A 23077-nucleotide genomic window follows, 5' to 3' on the forward strand; every position below is an offset into this window, starting at 1 on the left:
CCGCGTCGGCTGGAAGAAGATGGCTCCGCTCCGCTCCAGATGGATGAAGATAGAAGATGCCGCTGGAAAATAATGGTGGCCACACAAAATATTGACACTTTGGGCCCAATTAGGACATTTCCACTTAGGGGTGTACTCACTTTTGTTGCCAACAGTTTAGACATTAATGGCTGTGTGTTAAGTTATTTTGTGTATATATATATATATATATATATATATATATATATATATATATATATATATGTATGTATCAATATATATATGTGTGTGTGTGTGTGTGTGTGTATATATATATATATAATATATATATGTATTTGTGTGTGTGTGTGTATATATATATACGTTGATTGGAGTAGCCGTGTTAGTCCAGAGATTTAAATATCAAAATAACAAGAATTGCTTCAGACTTGATAAAGGAAGAAACTCTTCCGAAAGCTTGTCATCTTATAAATGTATAGTTAGTCCAATAAAAAAGTATCATTGCTCAATGTACAGGGAGTGCAGAATTATTAGGCAAGTTGTATTTTTGAGGATTAATTTTATTATTGAACAACAACCATGTTCTCAATGAACCCAAAAAACTCATTAATATCAAAGCTGAATAGTTTTGGAAGTAGTTTTTAGATTGTTTTTAGTTATAGCTATTTTAGGGGATAACTGTGTGTGCAGGTGACTATTACTGTGCATAATTATTAGGCAACTTAACAAAAAACAAATATATACCCATTTCAATTATTTATTTTTACCAGTGAAACCAATATAACATCTCAACATTCACAAATATACATTTCTGACATTCAAAAACAAAACAAAAACAAATCAGTGACCAATATAGCCACCTTTCTTTGCAAGGACACTCAAAAGCCTGCCATCCATGGATTCTGTCAGTGTTTTGATCTGTTCACCATCAACATTGCGTGCAGCAGCAACCACAGCCTCCCAGACACTGTTCAGAGAGGTGTACTGTTTTCCCTCCTTGTAAATCTCCCATTTGATGATAGACTACAGGTTCTCAATGGGGTTCAGATCAGGTGAACAAGGAGGCCATGTCATTAGATTTTCTTCTTTTATACCCTTTCTTGCCAGCCACGCTGTGGAGTACTTGGACGCGTGTGATGGAGCATTGTCCTGCATGAAAATCATGTTTTTCTTGAAGGATGCAGACTTCTTCCTGTACCACTGCTTGAAGAAGGTGTCTTCCAGAAACTGGCAGTAGGACTGGGAGTTGAGCTTGACTCCATCCTCAACCCGAAAAGGCCCCACAAGCTCATCTTTGATGATACCAGCCCAAACCAGTACTCCACCTCCACCTTGCTGGCGTCTGAGTCGGACTGGAGCTCTCTGCCCTTTACCAATCCAGCCACGGGCCCATCCATCTGGCCCATCAAGACTCACTCTCATTTCATCAGTCCATAAAACCTTAGAAAAATCAGTCTTGAGATATTTCTTGGCCCAGTCTTGACATTTCAGCTTGTGTGTCTTGTTCAGTGGTGGTCGTCTTTCAGCCTTTCTTACCTTGGCCATGTCTCTGAGTATTGCACACCTTGTGCTTTTGGGCACTCCAGTGATGTTGCAGCTCTGAAAAATGGCCAAACTGGTGGCAAGTGGCATCTTGGCAGCTGCACGCTTGACTTTTCTCAGTTCATGGGCAGTTATTTTGCGCCTTGGTTTTTCCACACGCTTCTTGCGACCCTGTTGACTATTTTGAATGAAACGCTTAATTGTTCGATGATCACGCTTCAGAAGCTTTGCAATTTTAAGAGTGCTGCATCCCTCTGCAAGATATCTCACTATTTTTGACTTTTCTGAGCCTGTCAAGTCCTTCTTTTGACCCATTTTGCCAAAGGAAAGGAAGTTGCCTAATAATTATGCACACCTGATATAGGGTGTTGATGTCATTAGACCACACCCCTTCTCATTACAGAGATGCACATCACCTAATATGCTTAATTGGTAGTAGGCTTTGAGCCTATACAGCTTGGAGTAAGACAACATGCATAAAGAGGATGATGTGGTCAAAATACTCATTTGCCTAATAATTCTGCACACAGTGTATATATATATGTGTGTGTGTGTGTGTGTATATATATATATATATATATATATATATGTGTGTGTGTATATATATACATAATATATATATCCTATATTATAAAAGACAAGAGTTTGTCTGAAGCCGTCATGCGCAGTTCAGACAAACTCTTGCCGCTGATCGCACGCGCACCCTCGCGCGCAGATGACCCCCCTTGCAGAAGCACCCTCGCACTCACTTAGCCGCACGCGCACGCGAACCCTAGCCGCCTATCACACCCTCACTCACTTAGCCGCACGCGCACGCGCACCACCCACCCGACAGCAGCGCGAAACAGTTAGAGGAACGCTGCGGGGCAGCAGGATGTAAGGTGTGAAGGCAGTAGGCTGAAAGGTTGGCGCAGTGAGAGATGCACTGTTGGAGGTCAGCAGACTGAGTGGCTGGGGCAGTAAGGGGAGCACTAAGGGGGACAGTTAGAGGAACGCTGCGGGGCAGCAGGATGTAAGGTGTGAAGGCAGTAGGCTGAAAGGTTGGCGCAGTGAGAGCTGCACTGTTGGAGGTCAGCAGACTGAGTGGCTGGGGCAGTAAGGGGAGCACTAGGGGCAACAGGCAGAGAGGATGGGGTAGAAAGTGGTACACAGACAGTAGGTAAAGAGGTTGGGGCAAAAAGGGGGGCAGCATTATAAGAGGCTGGGAGTCAGTACTGCATGCCCAGAGGTGAGAGAGAGAGAGAGAGAGAGAGAGAGAGAGAGAGAGAGAGAGAGAGAGAGAGAGAGAGGGAGGAGAAGGAGAGAGAGAGGGAGAGAGAGAGAGGGAGAGAGAGAGAGAGAGAGAGAGAGAGAGAGAGAGAGAGAGAGAGGAGAGGAGAGGGAGAGAGGGAGAGGGAGAGGGAGAGGGAGAGGGAGAGAGAGAGGAGAAAGAGAGAGAGAGAGAGAGAGAGAGAGAGAGAGAGAGAAGAGAGAGAGGGAGAGAGAGAGAGAGGGAGAGAGAGAGAGAGAGAGGGAGAAGGAGAGAGAGAGGGAAGAGAGAGGGAGAGAGAGGGAGAGGAGATAGAGAGAGGGAGAGAGAGAGGGAAGAGAGAGGGAGAGAGAGGGAGAGGGAGAGAGAGAGGGAGAGAGAGGGAGAGAGAGGGGAGAGAGGGGGAGAGAGAGGGGGACAGAGAGGGGGACAGAGAGGGGGAGAGAGAGGGGGACAGAGAGGGGGACAGAGAGGGGGGGAGAGAGGGGGAGAGAGACAGACAGAGAGAGAGAGACAGAGAGAGAGAGAGAGAGAGAGAGAGAGAGAGAGAGAGAGAGAGAGAATTTAAATTAAATATAACACAACACGGCCCGTGTGAACGGGCTTTAGGACTAGTATATATATAGTGTGTATATATATAATATATATATATAATATATATATATATATATATGTAATGTGTGTATGTATGTATTTGTGTGTGTATGTTTTATTAGGGATGGGCGAATGTGTTTATATTCGAATTTGAATGTTAGAACGAATGTTATTTTAGAAATTCGATTTACATAATAGAATGTTAAGAACAAATATTATTAAAAATTCAATTTTTAATGTTATTTACAGTTTTCGAATGTTACATTCGAATTCAAATGTCACTTTCGAATTCGAATGTCACTTTCTAATTCGAATATTACATTTTTAAAACACAATTGTAGACTAGAAACACTATTTCGAATTTGAATGTCACATTTGAATCGAATATCACATTCAAATCGAATATCACATTCAAATTTGAATATTACATGTATAAAACACAGTATTAGACTAGAAATACTATTTCAAATTTAAATGTCACATTCAAATCAAATATCACATTTATTAAACACAGTTGTAAACTAAAAATACTATTTCGAATTCGAATGTGACATTCGAATGTAGCATTCAAATTCGAATTTACATTTAACACAGTTGTAGACTAAAAATACTATTTCGAAATTGAATGAATACACAGCTAAACATTCTATTATTCTAACGAAAATATTTTCGAATTTTATTGAAAAATTCGAAAACGAAAATTCGAAAATAGAATGTAAGAATGTTATATAAACAATTCGAAATTCGATTTGAACGAATGTATAAAAATTCGTTTTAAATTTAGAAACATTCGCCCCATCCCTAGTATGTATGTATGTGTGTGTGTGTGTGTGTGTATATATATAATATATATATATATATATATATGTGTGTGTGTATTGTGCCGCATAGAGGCCGCACCCTTAAAGTTTGGTGCTATTTTGAAGAAATGTAATTTTAAAGAAAATATACACATTAGTTGCACAAAGCTGCAATGTTTGTAAGTGATTGAGACCAGCACTCACAAATTTGCAAAAAAATGAGTCCCAATGCAGGTACCAACTCCCAGGGGATCCTTTTCCACTTCCCCAAGAGTATAGAATAAAACAAAGGAAAGATGCTGTTCTCCTTAGTACCATAATTTCAAATGGGATAAAAACCTTTATTCAGCCATTAAAGCTGTAATGCTTGAATAAAGGTTTGTTTGTTTTTACATTTGAAATTACCAGTACTAAGGAGAACCGCATCTTTCCTTGGTTTTATTTTAACCGTATTAAAGCAATTTTTTTTATTTATTTTTAGCACGTTTAGCAGGTATGATGTGAGGGCAAAAAAAGTTCTTACCAGACAATATCGGTATCGCAACTGAATCACATGGACATAGTGTGCTCATTATTACACAGTGCTCAGCATTACAGCATTACCGCATCTTCACACACCTTCACAGCAGTGGCTAATGCATATGAGCGTCATGCCAAACCTACCAACCATTTTCACCGTTGCAAAACCACCTAACAACAGTGGACTACATTACCCATAAGGCCACAGGGTGCACCGGAAGTTCGGCCGTATATATATATATATATATATATATATGTGTGTGTGTGTTTTGATTTAGTAAAAACTTGGTTTTCTGGCTCTGTATGTGGAGAGAAAGAGATAAAATATGGCTCTTTATGAAAAAGTTGGTCTATAAACACTTGAAAATGTAACTTTAATATTCTAATTAAATTTTGCTTTGTAACTTCCATATATGGTTAGCCCTGTAGGAGGGCGCAAAGTTAAGGATGGATATTATATGTTCCGATGTGGAACTCCATCTCCAAGGAAGATTTAAGTTAAATTGGAGCGGTGACGCCTCTATTTAGATTTATGCTTATGTTTATTTAATAAAGCGCAAAATAGTAATGTAGAATAAGGTAACCCACTGTTCAGATTTATCCTGAAATTAAGAAAAGCTAGTTCGGGAGATAAAGAGTTGATTATTGTATTTATGGATGGGGAGCTGTCTCCTTGTAAGTTATAATTGGAATAGGAGCTGCGCCTCCACTAAGCTTTTTTTTTTTTTTTAATTGTTTTTTTTGTCACCTGTCTTGTTTTATTTTGTTGTATCGTTGGAAAAATTGATAAATAAATCATATAATAAAAGAAAACTTCCATATATGGTATAACATTGTGTTCAGTTACCTCAATAAGAAGTATAAAAGCTGTGAGTAGAAACATTTGAAACCTTCTTACACCAACAGTGTCATTTTTTTATATTTTTATATCTTCTTTTTCTTTTGCAAAAGAATTTCACAGCTTTGATTCCTGGGACGACAGTAGAAATTTTGGATGTGAACTCTCAAAACATCATCCAGCTGATTGTTAATGCTTACAATGTAAGTCCTTTTTTACTTTGTGTTTTATATGTATGTGCTCTACCCATAAATGTGTGTTTAAGGCCATGCTTTATTCAATCCTAAAATTATATTTTAGATTTTGCTTCTAGCAGATTATGTTGCAGTTTGTGTGATTGTGCTGCAGTTTGTGTGATTGTGCTGCAGTTTGTGTGGTTGTGCTGCAGTTTGTGTGGTTGTGCTGCAGTTTGTGTGGTTGTGCTGCAGTTTGTGTGATTGTGCTGCAGTTTGTGTGATTGTGCTGCAGTTTGTGTGGTTGTGCTGATTATTTTACTTTAACTGGTGTTGTCCAGCTTTTGTTTGAGGTAATCATGTTGATGATACTGAAGTACACATTTAAAAAAAATTGTCAGCAATACAACATTATATAAAGAATCGTGTGTATATTCCTACTGCACGTTTAAAAAAAATGCCACAGCAGCTATGTCTAGTCTTGTAAACAAACTAATCTAACTTTTACTCTTTTACACAGTGTGTTAATAACTCTGTCTGTCCAGGCCAGTACCTAAAACTATACAGGTAGAAAATGGTCAGACTAAAAGTCAAGAAAATCATAGAAAATAACAACATGCAATTCTGAGCAAATCTGCTGAATTTTTAACCTAAACCCTACAAGGAGATAACGGAAGCATAAGACATTTTCCACATAATGGCTTCACTTGGTATCTTGCAGCTGGCAGCCACCAGTGTCCATTCTACTGTTCCCACATGCTGCTGATTAGTGTGCAATTGTATTATGCATTTGTGACTAAACAGAAACAGTGCTAAAGGCAGCAGACAAGGTGGTATGTGAGGACTCTCAATTCTGTTATCTGGTCAAACGTTACAGATGTTTGACTGCACTTCAGGAGAATGTGTGTGTTTTACATCTACACTTTCTAGTACTAGTTTTTGTGCAAAATATCTGTGTGTATATGAATGTATTGTTCATAAGACCTTAGCACATTCTAACACATCAGTAACAATTGGTATATTTGCTGCCACAGTCTCTCTATGTCTATGCCTGCAGGTCACAGATTTTATCACAACTAACATCTCTCATTATCAAAAGCACCTTTTAAAAGCACAAGATTTAATTTATTTTTGACATATGGCAGTCAGTGCCGTAGGGGCTGCACATGTATAGAAAATGTGTGAGATGTCTCAGCAAGTTCAACCCTGCTTTATCTGAAATCTATTGTTAATCTGTTGTGGCTCAAGATCATTTTCTGATCTAGCTCTTAGCTTTTAAAGGGAAACAAATCAGAATTAAACTTTAATGATTCAGAAAGAACAAACAAAAACTTTCCAATTTACTTCCATTACTAATACAGGTAGCCCTCAGTTTACGCTGGGGTTAGGTTCCAGAAGGAATGGTTGTAAATCCAAACCGTTGTAAATTGAAACACAGTTTATAATGTAAGTCAATGGGAAGTGAGGGAGATAGGTTCCAGGACCCTCTCTTGAAATGAAGACTTTAAATGCTAAACAGCATTATAAACCTAATAAAATATTCACACAACACAGAATATATAATTAAACTAAGTAAAATTAACAAAAACATTTGCTAAACAGCATTATAAACCTAATAAAATAATCACACAACACAGACTTCACTTGCATTTTTCTGCAAACAGTTCTTTCTATGCATTCCAATCTGGACTGATTTATAGACAGGAAGATCTTGTTCCTTTGAAATCTGCTCGATAGCACAGGTCTGGTTAAACTGATTAATTTCAGCTTGCTTGGATGCAACACAAGCGGACAGCTCCACCTACTGGCTATTTAATCAATGCACTGCTTCTCAATGCTTTTCAATAGCAGTCACATGACTGGAAAAAAAGGTTGTTATTCTGAAACGGTGTAAATTGAACCATTGTAAAACGAGGGCCACCTGTATGTACTTATTTACAGAATTTCTGAGCTAGCAGCTCCTACTGTATTTAAATCCGGTGAGTGCCTGCTTTTGTTGTGGATTGTGTTCTGTTTGCTGCAGCACCCTGGTTAGAGGACTACGGTCATGAGTGCATATATATATATATATATATATATATATATATATATACTGTATATATACTGTGTGTATGTATATATATATATATATATATGTATCAGTGTGCGTGTACAAATCCCCAAATCCAGCATTCCAAAATCCAAACTTTTTAATAAATCTTATTTAAAAAATGAAATGATCAAAAATTACTATTATTCCCTGCCTGTAAGTCCCAGTTGTCTCTGTCTGTGTCTTTGGTTTGTTTTTTTGTGTTCTAAAATGCATATAATAGTCTATTTAAAACAACAAATATAACCTTTCAGACTTAAATACTGTAATATCTTTCTGATGGTACACTGTATACAAAAGTATTAAAAATGATTTAAAACTACCTTTTAGCTAAGAGGCGTCTCTTGAGGAAGTGTGGCCTTAGGCAAAGCAAAATTTATGAGGCCCCTCTTGAGCGAACAAAACAAAACTAAATTAACACAAACAATTGGTATATTTGCATTTCCTATTTTTAAGACAAGCAATGACAAACGAATCTGGAAGTCTTTATTTATTCTATATATATCTAAAACACAGTTGTCTGGTTCCTAGCAAGTGTAGGGCTGGCTTAATATTCGTGTTGGCTGTTAAACATGAAATACATTTCTCTTTTGGGTTTAATGTTTATTATTTTATTTTTATTTTATTTTTATGCAACAAATTTTTATTTTTATTGAGGTTTCATATAGGAAGTAAACAGGCGAAAATGAACAGGTTACATCAAAATAGAATCTATAATAACACAAGGCCTATACAGTCTTTCAGATACATAAACATGAGATGCCTGCACTAAAAGACACAACCATATTAGAAGCCTCGGTTAACTTTTACATATAAGGATTCCTTTGGAAGACAAAAAAAGTCAGTCTTGGACCCTCATTTACACATCCAGAGGGAACTGCTAGATCAGACTAAATAGAGAGCTGATAATTCCCTGACTTTAGAGGCATTAGGTACTAACTATAGGTTAAGGCGTTACATACAATGAGGTAATGAAACTAGCATGAATCGAGCTAAAGCGCAAAACTATAAAATAATAGAAATACTCTCCACATGGGGATCTACAAATTATTCCTAAGAATTAAGCAATCAATCAAGACCTTGCTATCCTGGCCACAGACAACAAGGCAGTAGCTATATACTGTATATCCTCAAGGTAAATATCATAAATAACCAGTGGCTGATATGCTATAAGGTCTCACATTAAACAGAACTACTAATTACTCCCCGAATTGCAACAAAATACATCATAGACTAGATTACAGTTGTGGCATATAATATTAGTTTTGCTAAAGCTACTTATTTTGTTTATCTCAGCAGTCCAAGACAGCAGGGAAGAATTATGTATACCTAGGTAACACTGAAAAGAACAAAATGAGCAAAGGCCCCTTAGCATAGTGGATGTCTTCAGTCTATACAATACAAATACAATAATATAGGGACATATAGTATGAATTTGAACCTAAATGGGTTTATCAAAATATATTTATAAAATAGAGAAGCGAGTTTAACGTTTCAAAATCTCAGACTTTATGTGGTCATCATGAAGAACTATGCAAACTCTTATCAACATAACTTTAAATATATATTGAAATAACCTTAGAACCCAAATTCCCTCAGCTACATTGTATGGTGTGTCCAGAACTTCACAGCATATTGCCATTATGGAAGTTGTAAAATATCCTAGACTCACTTGGCACATTTCTGAGGGTTTGTCTGCATGAATCTAAATGCTAACTGCTATGGGGCACACTTATTAATTTATAGATAAACATTCTAATATGTGTATTTTAAAGTAAAACATTTTAATTAGAATTAAAGTGTGAAATAAAACTTCTTACATTAAAGCTGTTTATTTTTATTTGATTTTGAGACTAACAGGAAGTTTATCTCAGTGCATAACTGGTCATTCCATGATAACGTCAACTCCTACAGCTCTATTGGTGGGCAGTAACACCCCCCTCTCAAGTATAATAAAAAGCACAGGGACATTGTTGTTTTAGTGGTGGCTGACCATTTTTTTTAAAAAGTAAGTTAAAGGGACAGTCAACACCAGAATGTTTGTTGTAAAAAGATAGATAATCCCTTTATTACCCATTCCCCAGTTTTGCAAAACCAACACTGTTATATTAATACACTTTTTACTTCTGTGACTAACTTGTATCTAAGCATCTTCTGACCGCCCCTAATCACATGACTTTTAATTATTATCTATTGACTTGCATTTTAGCCAATTAGTGCAGTGTCTGCCACTAGCCACGAGCGTGATCACAATGCTATCTATATGGCCTACATGAGCTTGCTCTCCCCTGCTGTGAAAAGTAAATAAAATAGAGGCGGCCTTCAAGGGCTTAGAAATTATCATATGTGCCTTCCTAGGTTTGCTTTCAACTAGAATACCAAGAGAACAAAGCAAAATTATTGATAAAAGTAAATTGGAAAGTTGTTTAAAATTACATGCCCTATTTGAAAAATGAAAGTTTTTTTTTTACTTGACTGTCCCTTTAAATGCATTTTAGGGGGGGAAAGGTGACTGCATAGCAAAACAAACAGTGGCAGCACACAAACAGGCAGGGTTAGAGAGACATATACACACAGGAAGAGAGAGAGACATACACAGGCAGAGACAGACAGACACACAGCCATGGATAGACACACAGACAAGAAAATACACTCACACGCAGGTCAGGAATAGACAGACATACACACACACACACACAGCCAAAGATAGACAGACACACACACATGCAGGCAGGGATAGAGACACACATACAGGTATAGATAGACATACACAGGCAGAGAGAGAGAGACACACACACACACAAATCAATGGATAGACACACAGAAAAGAATAGATAGAGGCACACATATGCAGGCAGGTATAGACACACACGTGCATGCAGGGATAGACACACATACACACATATGTAGGCCGGGATAGACACACACACACATGCATGCAGGGATAGACAAACACACACACGCAGTTGAACTAGAATATTCTAAAGCAATGAATAGAAATATGCAAAATAAAATTGATTTTGCATGATTACACAGAATTTTATGACCATGTATATTTTTATATTTGTTGATAATACTGTCAGGGTGCCAGGAATCAGACTGAGACGAGAAGTGCAAAAATAATCACACCTTAATTAATAGCAAAAAACTATAAAATGTACACAAGTCAAATAACAAGCCAGGAATCAAAACCAGAGCTGGTAGTCAGACGAGCCGAGTCAGGAGCCAAAGCGAGTAGTCAGACAAGCCGGAATCAGGAACAAGGAGAACAGCAGAGTCAGGAACAAGCCAGGGATCAGGAACCAGGAGGGATGTCAGACAGCCAGGTAATACACAGGAGCTCTTACAAACAGGTCTGAGACAACGCAAGGGGAAAGCATACTGAACAGAGGCCCTTTAAATAATAAGTGATGACATCACAATTCTGAGACTGCATCCTCTCTCACACAGGTGATGTACACCAGTCTGGCCATAAAAGGAAGTGCAGGAAATGAGCAGCATCACACAGTATGCACCAGAGTCAGCAAGAGAGGTGAGTAAAATGGCTGCCAGCAGCATATGGCAAACAAAACAGGAAAAAAAACCCTGACAGTACCCTCCCCTCAATGACCCCTCCCCCGCGGGAGGACAAAATGCTTATTGGGGAAACGGGCATGGAAGGCACGGAGGAGGGCGGGAGCATGAACATCAGAGGAGGGAACCCATGAACACTCCTCCGGACCGTAGCCCCTCCAGTGAACCAAATACTGTACGCGGCCCCTGGACATACGAGATTCAATAGTGCTGCTGACCTCATACTCCTCATGGTTGTCAACAAAGATAGGACGGGGACGAGGCAACACAGTGGTAAACTGATTACAAACCAATGGTTTCAAGAGGGAGACATGAAAAACACGAAGATTCAAGTTGCGGGAGGACAGCCAAACTCTCTCACCAACCTGGTAGGAAGGCACGGGCAGACGCCTACGATCAGCCTGGAACTTTTGGCGCTGCATAGAACGATGAAGGCAATCCTGAATCTGCACCCACGTGGAACGGAGTTGCCAGAGATGCTCCTCCAAAGCCGGAATACCTTGAGACATGAATAAATCGGGCAACAAGGATGGTTGAAACCCATAATTCGCCATGAATGGGGATAACTTGGAGGAAGCATTAATAGCACTATTACGAACAAATACTGCCCAAGGTAACAGTTCAGACCAATTATTGTGGTGATCTGAGACATAGCAACGGAGGAACTGTTCCAGAGCTTGATTAGACCATTCCGCAGCCCCATTGGATTGAGGGTGATATGCCGAGGAGAAGGAAAGCTGGATCTCCATTTGAGCACAAAAGGATCGCCAAAATCTGGAGACAAAATGGCTACCCCGGTCCGACACTATCTCCTTGGGTAACCTGAGCGGTAGGCAACTTCTTCAAGGGAATGCAATGTGACATTTTAGAAAAACGGTCAACCACCATAAGGATAACAGTATTGCCACTGGAAACAGGGAGCTCGACAATGAAGTCCATGGAAGATGTGTCCAGGGACGTTCACCATTAGCAATAGGTTGAAGACGTTGAGGAGTCTTATTCTGTGCACAAACTGAGCAGGAGGCAACATACACAGCAACATCAGAACGAAGACCTGGCCACCAGAATTGTCGAGTAACAGACCAAATCATTTGGTTCTTGCCTGGGTGACCTGCGGCTTTAGGATAGTGGTAAGTGTGCAAAAGTTTAGTTCGAAGATTCTCAGGAACAAAACACTTACCACTAGATTTCTCAGGAGGTGCGTTGGTTTGTGCAGCCAGGATCTCCTCCCCCAAGGGAGAAGTCAAATTAGTATGTATGGTAGCCAAAATATGGTCAGGGGGTATAACTGGAGTAGGTACAGACTCCTCCTTGGACAGCCCTAACAGTCTTACTACCAGGCAGGTAGGAGACCACATAATTAAACCGAAACAAAAATAGCACCCATCTGGCCTGTCAGGGCGACAAACATTTTGCTTCAGATAGATAAGTTAAATTCTTGTGGTCAGTAAGAATGCGCACTGGCACGCTAGTACCCTCGAGAAGATGCCTCCATTCCTTAAGTGCCAAGATTATGGCTAGTAATTCCCTGTCGCCAATTTCATAATTGCACTCCGCTGGAGACAATTTCTTAGAGAAGAAACAACACGGATGCAAGGAACCATCAGGCGTAGGACGTTGAGACAAGAGGGCACCTACTCCAGTCTCAGACGCATCAACCTCAAGAACGAAAGGCTCCTGGGTTAGGATGATCCAGAACTGGAGCGGCAGCAAAGGCAGTCTTAAGACTATCAAAGGCCTTAATGGCAGTAGGTGACCAATGGAGTGGATCATTCTCTTTACGGGTCATGTCAGTGATAGGTTTGACCAAGGAAGAAAAGTTTTTTTTTTTTTTTTTTATCATTTTTTTTATTGAGGTGTTCATACAAACATTACAAGTATACACAAGGTACTTCACATTCAGTACAAGGATTTTACATCGTGGAAAAATAACAATAATACCTCACAATGTACTATCTGAGCTTACTCAAACAAAAGTACTCTGAAACAAGCTAATTTAAAGCTCAATTACAACAAAAAGCTATAATATGCGTACCTAACAAGAGAAAACGAAAATATAACACCTAGTTTTTTCCATTTTTTTTTTTTTCTTTTTCTTTTTCCTTCTCTCTCTGTTGGATATAAGATGTGTATCCCTCGATTTATTAAAAGCCCCTTTTGGACTTCCTGTGGTGTAAAAACGTATTCAACACGCTGGATATAATATGCTTATATCAAAACAGAAGAGGAGAACAATTAATTAATAAATTGACTAGTCACATAAGATTTTAATCATATACAACATTGGATATTTATATACTCGGCTAAGGTCATATACTATATGAATTGATTTCATATAAGAAGATAAAAATCATTTGAATTTTAAAAAGAAACACAAAAAAAAAAAAAAAAAAAAATTAAATAATTAAAGGAAAGGAAAAAGCTCCCATCCTATCCCTCTCCTCCTCCCGGTCTCCTACCAAATACCCAATAAAACTATCTCCGAGTTCCTGAATGGGAAAATCAATTGGTCTATTTCATTAGGAGGGAATATTTTAATAAATTTTGACCACTTATTAAAAAAAGTTGTTATTTCTTGGTAGGAATTTAAATCTGTTGCCAATTGCTCAATAACATATTGTTTTTTGAGATAATTTTTGACTTCCGTAATTGTTGAAGGGAAATTATTTTTCCAATTCTTGAAAATTAGATTTCTAGCCGCCAAGATGGCTAAATTAATTATCTTTAATTCTTTTAATGGTAATTTCTCATCCATTAAGAAGATTATAGTATTTAAAGAGAATTTAAAGGGAGTTGTCTTGAGTGTAGTTACTAACCAGTGCTGCAATTTCAGCCAAAATTGTTGTATTTTGGGACAAATCCAGATCATATGGATTATGTTTGCAGCTAAAAGTCTGCATTTTGGGCATTTATAAAAAAATTTATTGTGCCATCTAAATCCTTTTTCTGGGGTGTAATATGTGAGGTAGATCAATTTAATATGAGATTCTCTCCATGTTTCCGCTAATGTTGAGGTGTATAGTATTGATAAGGAGCGTGATATTTGCATGCTCTGAATAATGTTATCTAAGGTGAGAGAAGTCCATTTCTGGGCTATGTGTTCAAGGTTGGCCCCACCCTTGTGTGATGTCAACAATGAGTACCATGTGGATATGGAAAGATGGCCAGCCTTGACCACTATTGGCCAGTTTTCTAATGCTTTCCAAGTCCAATTCCAAGAAAAAGAGTTTACTAACTGTTGGGTATAGTGTCTGGCTTGCAGATATGCAAAGAAGTCCTGGTTACTTAATACAAATTCTTGTTTTAACTCCTCAAAAGATTTAATATTTCTTGTTGCTATGTTTATAAATTGTGATACAAAGTATAAACCCTTAGTATGCCACTTCTTAAAAATAGGAGATTGTATCCCTTCTTGGAATTCCGGGTTTCCTAAAAAAGTTTGAAATTTAGGAATCGAAATATCTGTGTCAACCCGTTTACCAATTTTTTTCCATGCTTGGATTATTGTATATATAGATTTAAGTGACTTAACTTGCTTGGGAATTAAATTGTATGGTAAGTGGATCATAGCTATAGGTAAAAATGGATAAGTTAAGTTACATTCTAAATTGTTATCTGTAAAATAGTCTGTCTCTGTAATCCAACCCACAGCGATGCGACCAAGAAAAACTAAATTATAAGCCTGCAAGTCTGGAAATGCCAGGCCTGCACATTGTTTAGGAAGTGATAATTTGAGGAGGGATATTCTTGGTTTTTTAGATTGCCACAAAAAGTATCGGGCTACCGTGTTGAACTTCCTAACATCACATGCTCTTAAAAGGATGGGGAGGTTTTGTAATAGATATAACATTTTAGGCAAAAGTACCATCTTAAAAAGTGCAACTCGTCCCGATATAGACAGAGGTAAGTTTTGCCAATTCCTCATGTATGTAAAAATCTGCTGAAACATTGGGGTAATGTTCAGGGAGTACCATTCTTTAGGGTCTGCAGAAACCTTAATCCCAAGATATCTAAATGAATTTGTGACTAATTTGAAGGGGATCTCTATTAAAGAGTGTTCTGTCTTCCTCAACCATAGAAATTCTGATTTAAGATTATTAACTTTATACCCAGAGAATTTACCAAATGTCTCAATTATTTTAATAAGTTTTGGGATATTTGAGGAAGTATTTGAAATATATAGTAATAAGTCATCTGCATATAATGCCAATTTCGTTATATTTCCTTGGATTTTTATGCCCTCAAGTTGTTGCCTTAATTTGACAGCTAATGGTTCAATTGCTATATTAAAAAGTAGGGGTGATAAAGGGCACCCCTGCCGAGTACCTCTATTTAGTTTAATTATACTTGTTTTTATGCCATTAATATTTAACCTAGTTGATGAGTGAAGACACAAATTATTGACCAAAGTTAAAAAGTTCCCATTAAACCCGAATTGTTGCAATGAATCTAATAGATAGTTGTGGTTAACACTATCAAAGGCTTTTTCAGCGTCAATAGCTATGACTGCTGCGTCAGGGTGATTTTTTAAGTTATTATTGTCAGTGTTTTTTAAATAATCAATGGTCAATAATAATTGTCTGATTTTTGCAGCTGAGCTACGATTGGAAAGAAACCCTGCCTGATCTTTATGTATTAATTCTGCTAGTCCTTCTTGCAATCTTTTCGCTAAAATAGAGACAAATAGTTTGTAATCGGTATTTAGGAGGGCGATTGGTCTGTAGGATTCTTTTTTATTTTTATCTTTTCCTGGCTTAAGAATAAGTATTGACTGTGATGCCAAAAAATTAGGGGGAATTTGAGAACTCTCCTTATAATAGATGTTGAATAATTTTGTTAAGTATGGGAGGAAGGTTGATGTTAAATTTTTATAAATTTCGTTTGGAAGAAAGTCTGGGCCGGGGGCTTTATCTAATTTTAAGGATTGTATAGCTTGATTTATTTCTGATTCTAGAATAGGCGAGTTAATTTTAAGATTAAGATCAGGACTAATCTTTAATAAGGTCATACCTTCCCAGAATTCTTCCTGATTCTCTTCCCTGACAGTAGGGGAGGAGTAGATTGCTTTATAATAATTAAAAAAAGACTCTGAGATTGCTTCTGGCTGAATTAGTAGCTTCCCGCTATCTAAAATAGATTCGATTACTGATGAACTTTTGGAGTTTTTTATTAATTTTGCTAGTAACTTACCAGATTTGTTACCAAATTTGTATAGCTGTGCTCGATATTTTAAATCTGATTGTGTTGTGTGTGAGATTAGAAATGTGTTGCGTTCCTTCTTTACTCCGAGATATCTATTCCAGTTATCATTTGTGGGGGAATTTAAGTATCTGTTGTATGCATTTGTTACCGCTGCTGTTACTTCTCTCTCTTTTAATTTGATCTTTTTTTTGAATCTAGCAGAATATGCAATTATCTCCCCTCTTAGTACTGCTTTTGCAGCTTCCCAGACTAACGAAAAATCTTCAACTGAATCTGAGTTCAGTTGGAAATACTCCTCTATCCTGGACTTAAGCCAGTTCCTAAAATTCAGATTTTTATTTAAGTGTTTTGGATATGAAAAACCTATTGCTTGTGTCTGATTATTTATGTTTGGGATGTCTAAGTGTATAGGGGCGTGATCAGAGATGCAGATTTCGGATATTGAGGCTCTTGCTCCTGTTTTATATAAACTATAGATATTGACGGCAGATAAGAGCCATAGGCCCAGCAAGTCTGCCCCACCTTACCTAACAGTATAAACTTATCTAGTTCGTAGGATAGCCCTATGCTTGTCCCATGCATTTTTAAAGTCCCCCACAGTGTTTGTTGCTACTACCTCTTGAGGAAGTTTATTCCATAAATCAATCACTCTTTCTGTAAAGAAGTGCTTCCTCAAATTACTCCTGAATCTACTACCCTTTAGCTTGAGCTCATGACCCCTTGTTCTTGAATTTTCCATTTTATGTAAAATACCCACAGCCTCAGTTTTACTAAACCCTTTAAACTATCATTTATTAAAAATAAATCAATCCTCGATAATGATTTAAAAGCTTTAGAATAGCAGGTAAATCCTCTAGTATCCGGATTCTGCGATCTCCAAACATCTTTGAGTGCAAGGGTGGAAAGATTAGATTTAAATATTTTATTTTCCAGGTTATCTTTTTTTGTTTTTTGAATATGTATACCTCGCCTTAACCTGTCCAGTGGATATTGGGGTGCGATGTTAAAGTCACCTGCCATAATTAGGTGTCCTTCTGTCACCTGTAAAATTTTAGTTTGGAGAGTGTCCCAGAAATTTATATTGATTATATTTGGTGCATATAAGTTGCAGATAGTATATATCGTGTTAGTGATTTTTATTTTGAGGATTAAATACCTGCTTTCTGGATCTTTAATAGATAGCATTATTTCATATTTTAGGTCTTTCCCTAGAAGAATTGCCACTCCTTTTTTCCTCTTCACAGATGGAGTGAAGATTGCTTCCGCGACCCATGAAGATTTTAACTTAGTAGACTCTTCAATGTTTAAATGGGTTTCCTGTAGGAGAGCAATTGTTGTATTGAGTTTTTTAAGATGTGCTAATATTGTTTTGCGTTTTATAGGGGAAGTTATGCCTCCTACGTTCCATGAGGTAATCCTCATAGAATTTTTCATGTTGTTTTATTTAACTTAAAAGATAATATGAGGTATGATCGGGATGGAGGAGAGGGAGAAGGGAGGAGATAAGGAAAAGGGGGGAGAAAAAAAAAAAAAAAAAAAAGAAGAGAAAAAAATGTAAAGTCTAGAATCAACTGTGTGTAAGAGCGAAGAAGTTGCAATATTCTATCTCCCTGCCTTTGGGAGTGGCAAGACCCTGTTGCCTTTGGTGTTGTCAGCATTTTTTGTAAATTCAATTTTAATCATTGGAGTGTTAAATCATCTTATCTCGTGCTTGTTTTAATTCCATGCTCCGCAAGTTTCTTCTCTGCCTCTGTTACTGAGTCAAAGAGAAAGGTGCGCCCCTCAAGTATCAATTTAAGCTTGGCTGGATATATAACAGTAGCCTTCCATCCAGCATTAATCATTTGCCCACAGACTGGGGAGAGTTCCCTTCGTTTCCTAGATGTTTCAGCAGAGAAATCCTGGAAGAGCAAGACCCTACTGTCATTATGGAGTATTGGTTGATTTTTGCGATAAGATTGTAGATACATTTCTTTATCTAAATAGTTTAGAAATCTTGCAATAATTGGTCTTGGTCTCACAGGACTCCCCGCGCTGTCAGCTAGTCTCCCCAGTCTGTGGACCCTTTCAATGATAATTGGCACTTGGGGTGGAGGAATCATTAGTAGTTGTGGCAGAGTATAAGTCATTAATTTCATGAGGTCTTCAGGTTGGTTAGATTCTGGAATGCCAATAATTCTCAAATTATTTCGTCTAGATCTATTTTCCAATTCATCAAGTTTATTTTAGATTTTAGTTAAATCATTCTGGGTACTTTCTAGCTTTGGTAAGACTGTATTTGTCACATCCTCCAGGTCTGAAATCCTCTGTTCAGCCTCCTGGAGTCTGTTGGAAAATTGTCTCACTTCTGATGTCAAGGTTATTATATCTTGTTTAATTTCTAATTTTAATGATTCGAATTTCGGCGTAATTGCCTCTAAAATACTGGAAACTAGAGATTGTGTATCCTGAGATGTTTTAGGGTTTTGAGTGGTTGTGATATTACTTTCAGAATGAATTTCTGCTGAAGTTTCACTGAGATTCTTATTTCTACGTTCCCTGTGTTTGTTTGTCATATCTGGTTTAGATTTGTTTGTGACTGAAGGTGAAGTGATGAATTTGTCCATGTAGGTATCAAAAGGAAAAAAAATAGGATGGAGTGTTTAGTTCCAATATAGTGGTGAAGGAGTGGGGTGTTCAGAGTGCTGGTAGTGATGAAAAGAGGGGGAGAAAAAAAAAAAAAAAGAGGCCAAAAAAAGAATTTGCAGTGTGAAGTGTGATTTAATTTATCTATGTGATTAAGACCAGAATATGGCACTTAGTGAGCTTCAGTTATAGAAGTTTTTTAGTAGTTCTTGTGTCACAATTAAACCTCTGATTTCCAGTAGTATGAATATTGTATCATTCAACACCAGTCATAAATTTCAATGATTCCTAAATTAGAATAACTTTTTTACTAACTCAGCAGTTAATACTTAATTAAACTTAATGAGTTTAGAGATATTAGCAGTTAAAGAAAGTAAGTACCAATTCCGTATTATCCGTATTAACCTTTAATCTAACTTTCCTAGCTCAGGGGCTCCCCACTTTCTAAGATTTATAAAGAGCCTCACAGGTATGATAGCCGAAAAGACATTAATTTATAACAATCTCTATATCCAACTATTGTTCAATTTGTTAATATCAACACTAATATCAACACACTAGCAATGTTTTAAGTTTCCTTTGTACTTATACGTAGCTTCTGATAGTATATAGAGAATGTCAGCATTAATTTTTGCTGCCGGGGTTGGACACAATTATAAGGGTTAATAGGTACTTTTGCAATAGCCCTTTGATTACTTAATTTAAAAGAATAACAACCTATTGCCTAAATAACAAAAGACTCCTAGGTATTCATCATGTTAACCCCTCCTAAATAGCAGCCTTTACCGCGTATAACATCTGGCTGTATTTTGCCAATCACTACATTGATTCCAGAATCTTGGAGTTTATTGAGGTCCCTTATGCTTATGAACCTCTTTGAGTGGATTATTTGTATATAAATAATAATTCTTACCATACAATATACCCAAAAAGCAAAAAACAGTCAGAAGGGAAAAAAAAAAAAAAAAAAACAGCAAAAAAGAAAAGGAGAAAAACAAGAAAAGTATTTTAGCTAATATTTTCACGAGGTTTCACTATTCCCCTTTTAACTTATAAATCGCTAAAGCAAGAGAAAATTATTAATTTTGTTAGTATAATTGTCTTCCTGTGGTTCGCAACATTGTATCTAATAATATCAGTTAAGGTAAACTCAGGCTACAGAAATCAGATACAATTACTAAATATGAGGAAAGCCTAGCAGCTTGCAGGAATAGAAAACTAAATAAAAAATAAGCCCTTAATTTCAAAGGTATGGTTCAAGGAAAGGAAATATATCATAGGACATCAGATCCTGGCATTTAAGGTAAGTTCAGGAGGTATATAGAGTTCTTGTTTTTCCTCTCCTGTTTATTAAGTCTTTGTTGTTGCGAACAGGTTTGCTGCCAATTGGTCGTCCCCTAAGCCTAGGGTGTAAGCTGTTTTCTGCTTTTTCACTTATTTTCTCTCTATTTCTCTCCTTTTTACCTTCCCATATTAGCATATGTGCGATAAAACTCGGCAATTGGTCATCGCCAGATCAAATGCTAGCAAATGTGAAAATCCCATCTTGTTAAGTTTAACATATGGTATATAAAGAAAAAGTCCAACTTTGTCCCGCACTCACCTATCCAATGACGATGAACTTTATCTTTAGCCCTGAAGTAGTAGAACAAAGCAATAATTTCCTCCCTGATTTAATTCTTCTCCTGCTGGGCTCAGTGACTGAAGTTTGCGCTAACACTGCCCACTCTCCTGTCGTTCCGATTAACCCGTTCTGCTGTTCACTCTGATCCTACGGCCACATCAGCAGCCACGATAGAATCCTTATCGCTGAAACAGGGGGAGATCGACAGTTGCACGGGAGGGTCCGTCCTGAGGCTATACCGGACACAGCCTTCTGCCTACTCCCCACGCGCAGCACCGGTGGGTGAGGAGGGCAGTCTGGGACTCAATCTCGGTGAGAGGCTCCCAGGTAAGCAGACCGCAGAGAGGGAAAGAAAAATGCTGGAGCGGACACAGTCAGCTTCAAGTGTTCACCTTGTTGCACCAGCACGGTACAGGTCACAGCTGAGATAGTCTCTCCTTGATTACAGTATCTCAGGTGTCTCAAAGTGTCCGCCTCTCCTTCTTCTCAGCAGCGGTAGCTAAGGAGAGCACAACCGGCAGTGGGCTTCCCAGCTGGAGCCTAATTTCTCCTGCACGCTCTTTAACTGGGGCAGAGTTTTTTTAGTTTTTAGACATTGGGGTGAGTGCGGGGTTTATCCTGTATTGACTGTCAATTTTTAATTTTTAGTGCCGATAAACCTGGCTGTCCGCTCCTCTCACCTGTCCAGAGTGAGGGGGGGGGGAACAGTTCTTTCTTTACCCTATATGGAGCTTGTACATACAGCCAGCCAAGACCAGCTCCGGGTAGTAAAAAAATCCCATTCAGCGTAGATGGCACATACGCTATGGAGGAATAGCCAGGGTGTAATTAATAACTGGCTGCAGGTTTTGAGAGAACCCAGGTGTGAGTTGTTCTCTTCCCAACACAAGGTGAGCTCCTGGCGCGAACAACCGCCTCTAGAGAAACTGCAGGGGAACGGAGCCTGTTCATGCACTGACTCCTCCTCTTCCTCTGAAGAAAAGTTTTTAATAAACTTTCTATAGTAATTGGTGAACCCCAAAAAACGTTGAATAGACCGAAGATCAACTGGGCGCGGCCACTGCAGAACTGCAGACAACTTTTCAGGATCCATGGAGAAGCTTGCAATGGAGATAACATAACTTAGGAAGGTTACTTGAGTCTGATGGAACTCACATTTCTCGAGTTTACAAAACAGGCCGTTTTCACGTAGTCTCTGAAGAATCCGTGTAACATAAGAACGATGAACCTCAAGTGTGGGTGAGTGTATGAGGATGTCATCCAAGTACAACACAACACACTGTTGCAACATATCTCATAGTACATTATTAATAAATTCCTGGGAAATAGCAGGAGCATTACATAGGCCAAAGGGCATTACAAGATACTCATACTGCCCGCTCCTGGTGTTAAATGCTGTTTTCCATTCGTGGCCCTCCTTGATCCTAACCAGATTGTACGCTCCTCTCAAATCAAGTTTAATAAAGACCGTAGCTTCCTTGAGGTTGTCAAAGAGTTCTTTAATGAGCGGCATAGGGTAATCATTCTTAATTTTAAGATGATTAAGACCCCTATAATCAATGCATGGTCTTAACTCGCCACCCTTTTCTTCACAAAGGAGAGCAGGATTTGCGGATGATCCCCCGCGACAGAGCATTGGCAACATACTCCTCCATAGCACAATTCTCCGCAACAGACAGAGGGTAAACCCGGCCCTGAGGAGGAATGGCTCCGGGTTGCAGGTCTATGGCACAATCGTAAGACCGGTGAGGAGGCAACGTACCGGAACTCTCGGTACTCCTCTGGCAAATTGAGATACCGAAGAAGTGCACAAGACTTTAACTGGTTTCCGAAGACAAGTGGAAATACATTGTGGAGACCACAACAAAATTTTGGACCTGCGCCAGTCGAGACTGGGATTGTGCTTTTGGAGCCAGGGATAACCCAGAAGAACCGGAAAATGCTGAGAGTTTATCACCTGGAACTGGAGGGTTTCAAAATGGAGAGCCCCAACAGCCATGGATAACGGAGCAGTTTCGTGAGTAACACGTGCGGGCTGAAGAGGCCTGCCATCAATTGCCTAAATAGGAAGTAGAACGGACCGAGGCAAAACAGGAATGGAGTGTTTTGATACAAAAGCACTGTCAATGAAATAGCCCGCACCACCGGAGTCAACAAGAGCCGTGACCAAAGGTTTCTCCTTTAGCGGTTCTGGGGACGAGGATAAACCACCCAAGGTCTGCCCCCGACAGGACCTTAGGTGTGAGTGTTTCCCAGCCATGTAGAACAAG

General features: G+C 38.4%; 1 protein-coding gene across 1 annotated transcript in view; it reads left to right on the forward strand.

Moving 5' to 3' along the window:
• The window catches only part of LOC128645227 (integrin beta-5), a 318185-nt gene that overhangs the window by 166477 nt on the left and 128631 nt on the right, over positions 1-23077 (forward strand). The window contains exon 8 of the mRNA XM_053698059.1: positions 5635-5724. Coding sequence (XP_053554034.1) covers positions 5635-5724 — 90 coding nt within the window. The remainder of the gene's footprint in view (positions 1-5634; positions 5725-23077) is intronic.

This window comes from Bombina bombina, chromosome 1 (genome assembly GCF_027579735.1).
Source record: "Bombina bombina isolate aBomBom1 chromosome 1, aBomBom1.pri, whole genome shotgun sequence".
Lineage (NCBI taxonomy): Eukaryota > Metazoa > Chordata > Amphibia > Anura > Bombinatoridae > Bombina > Bombina bombina.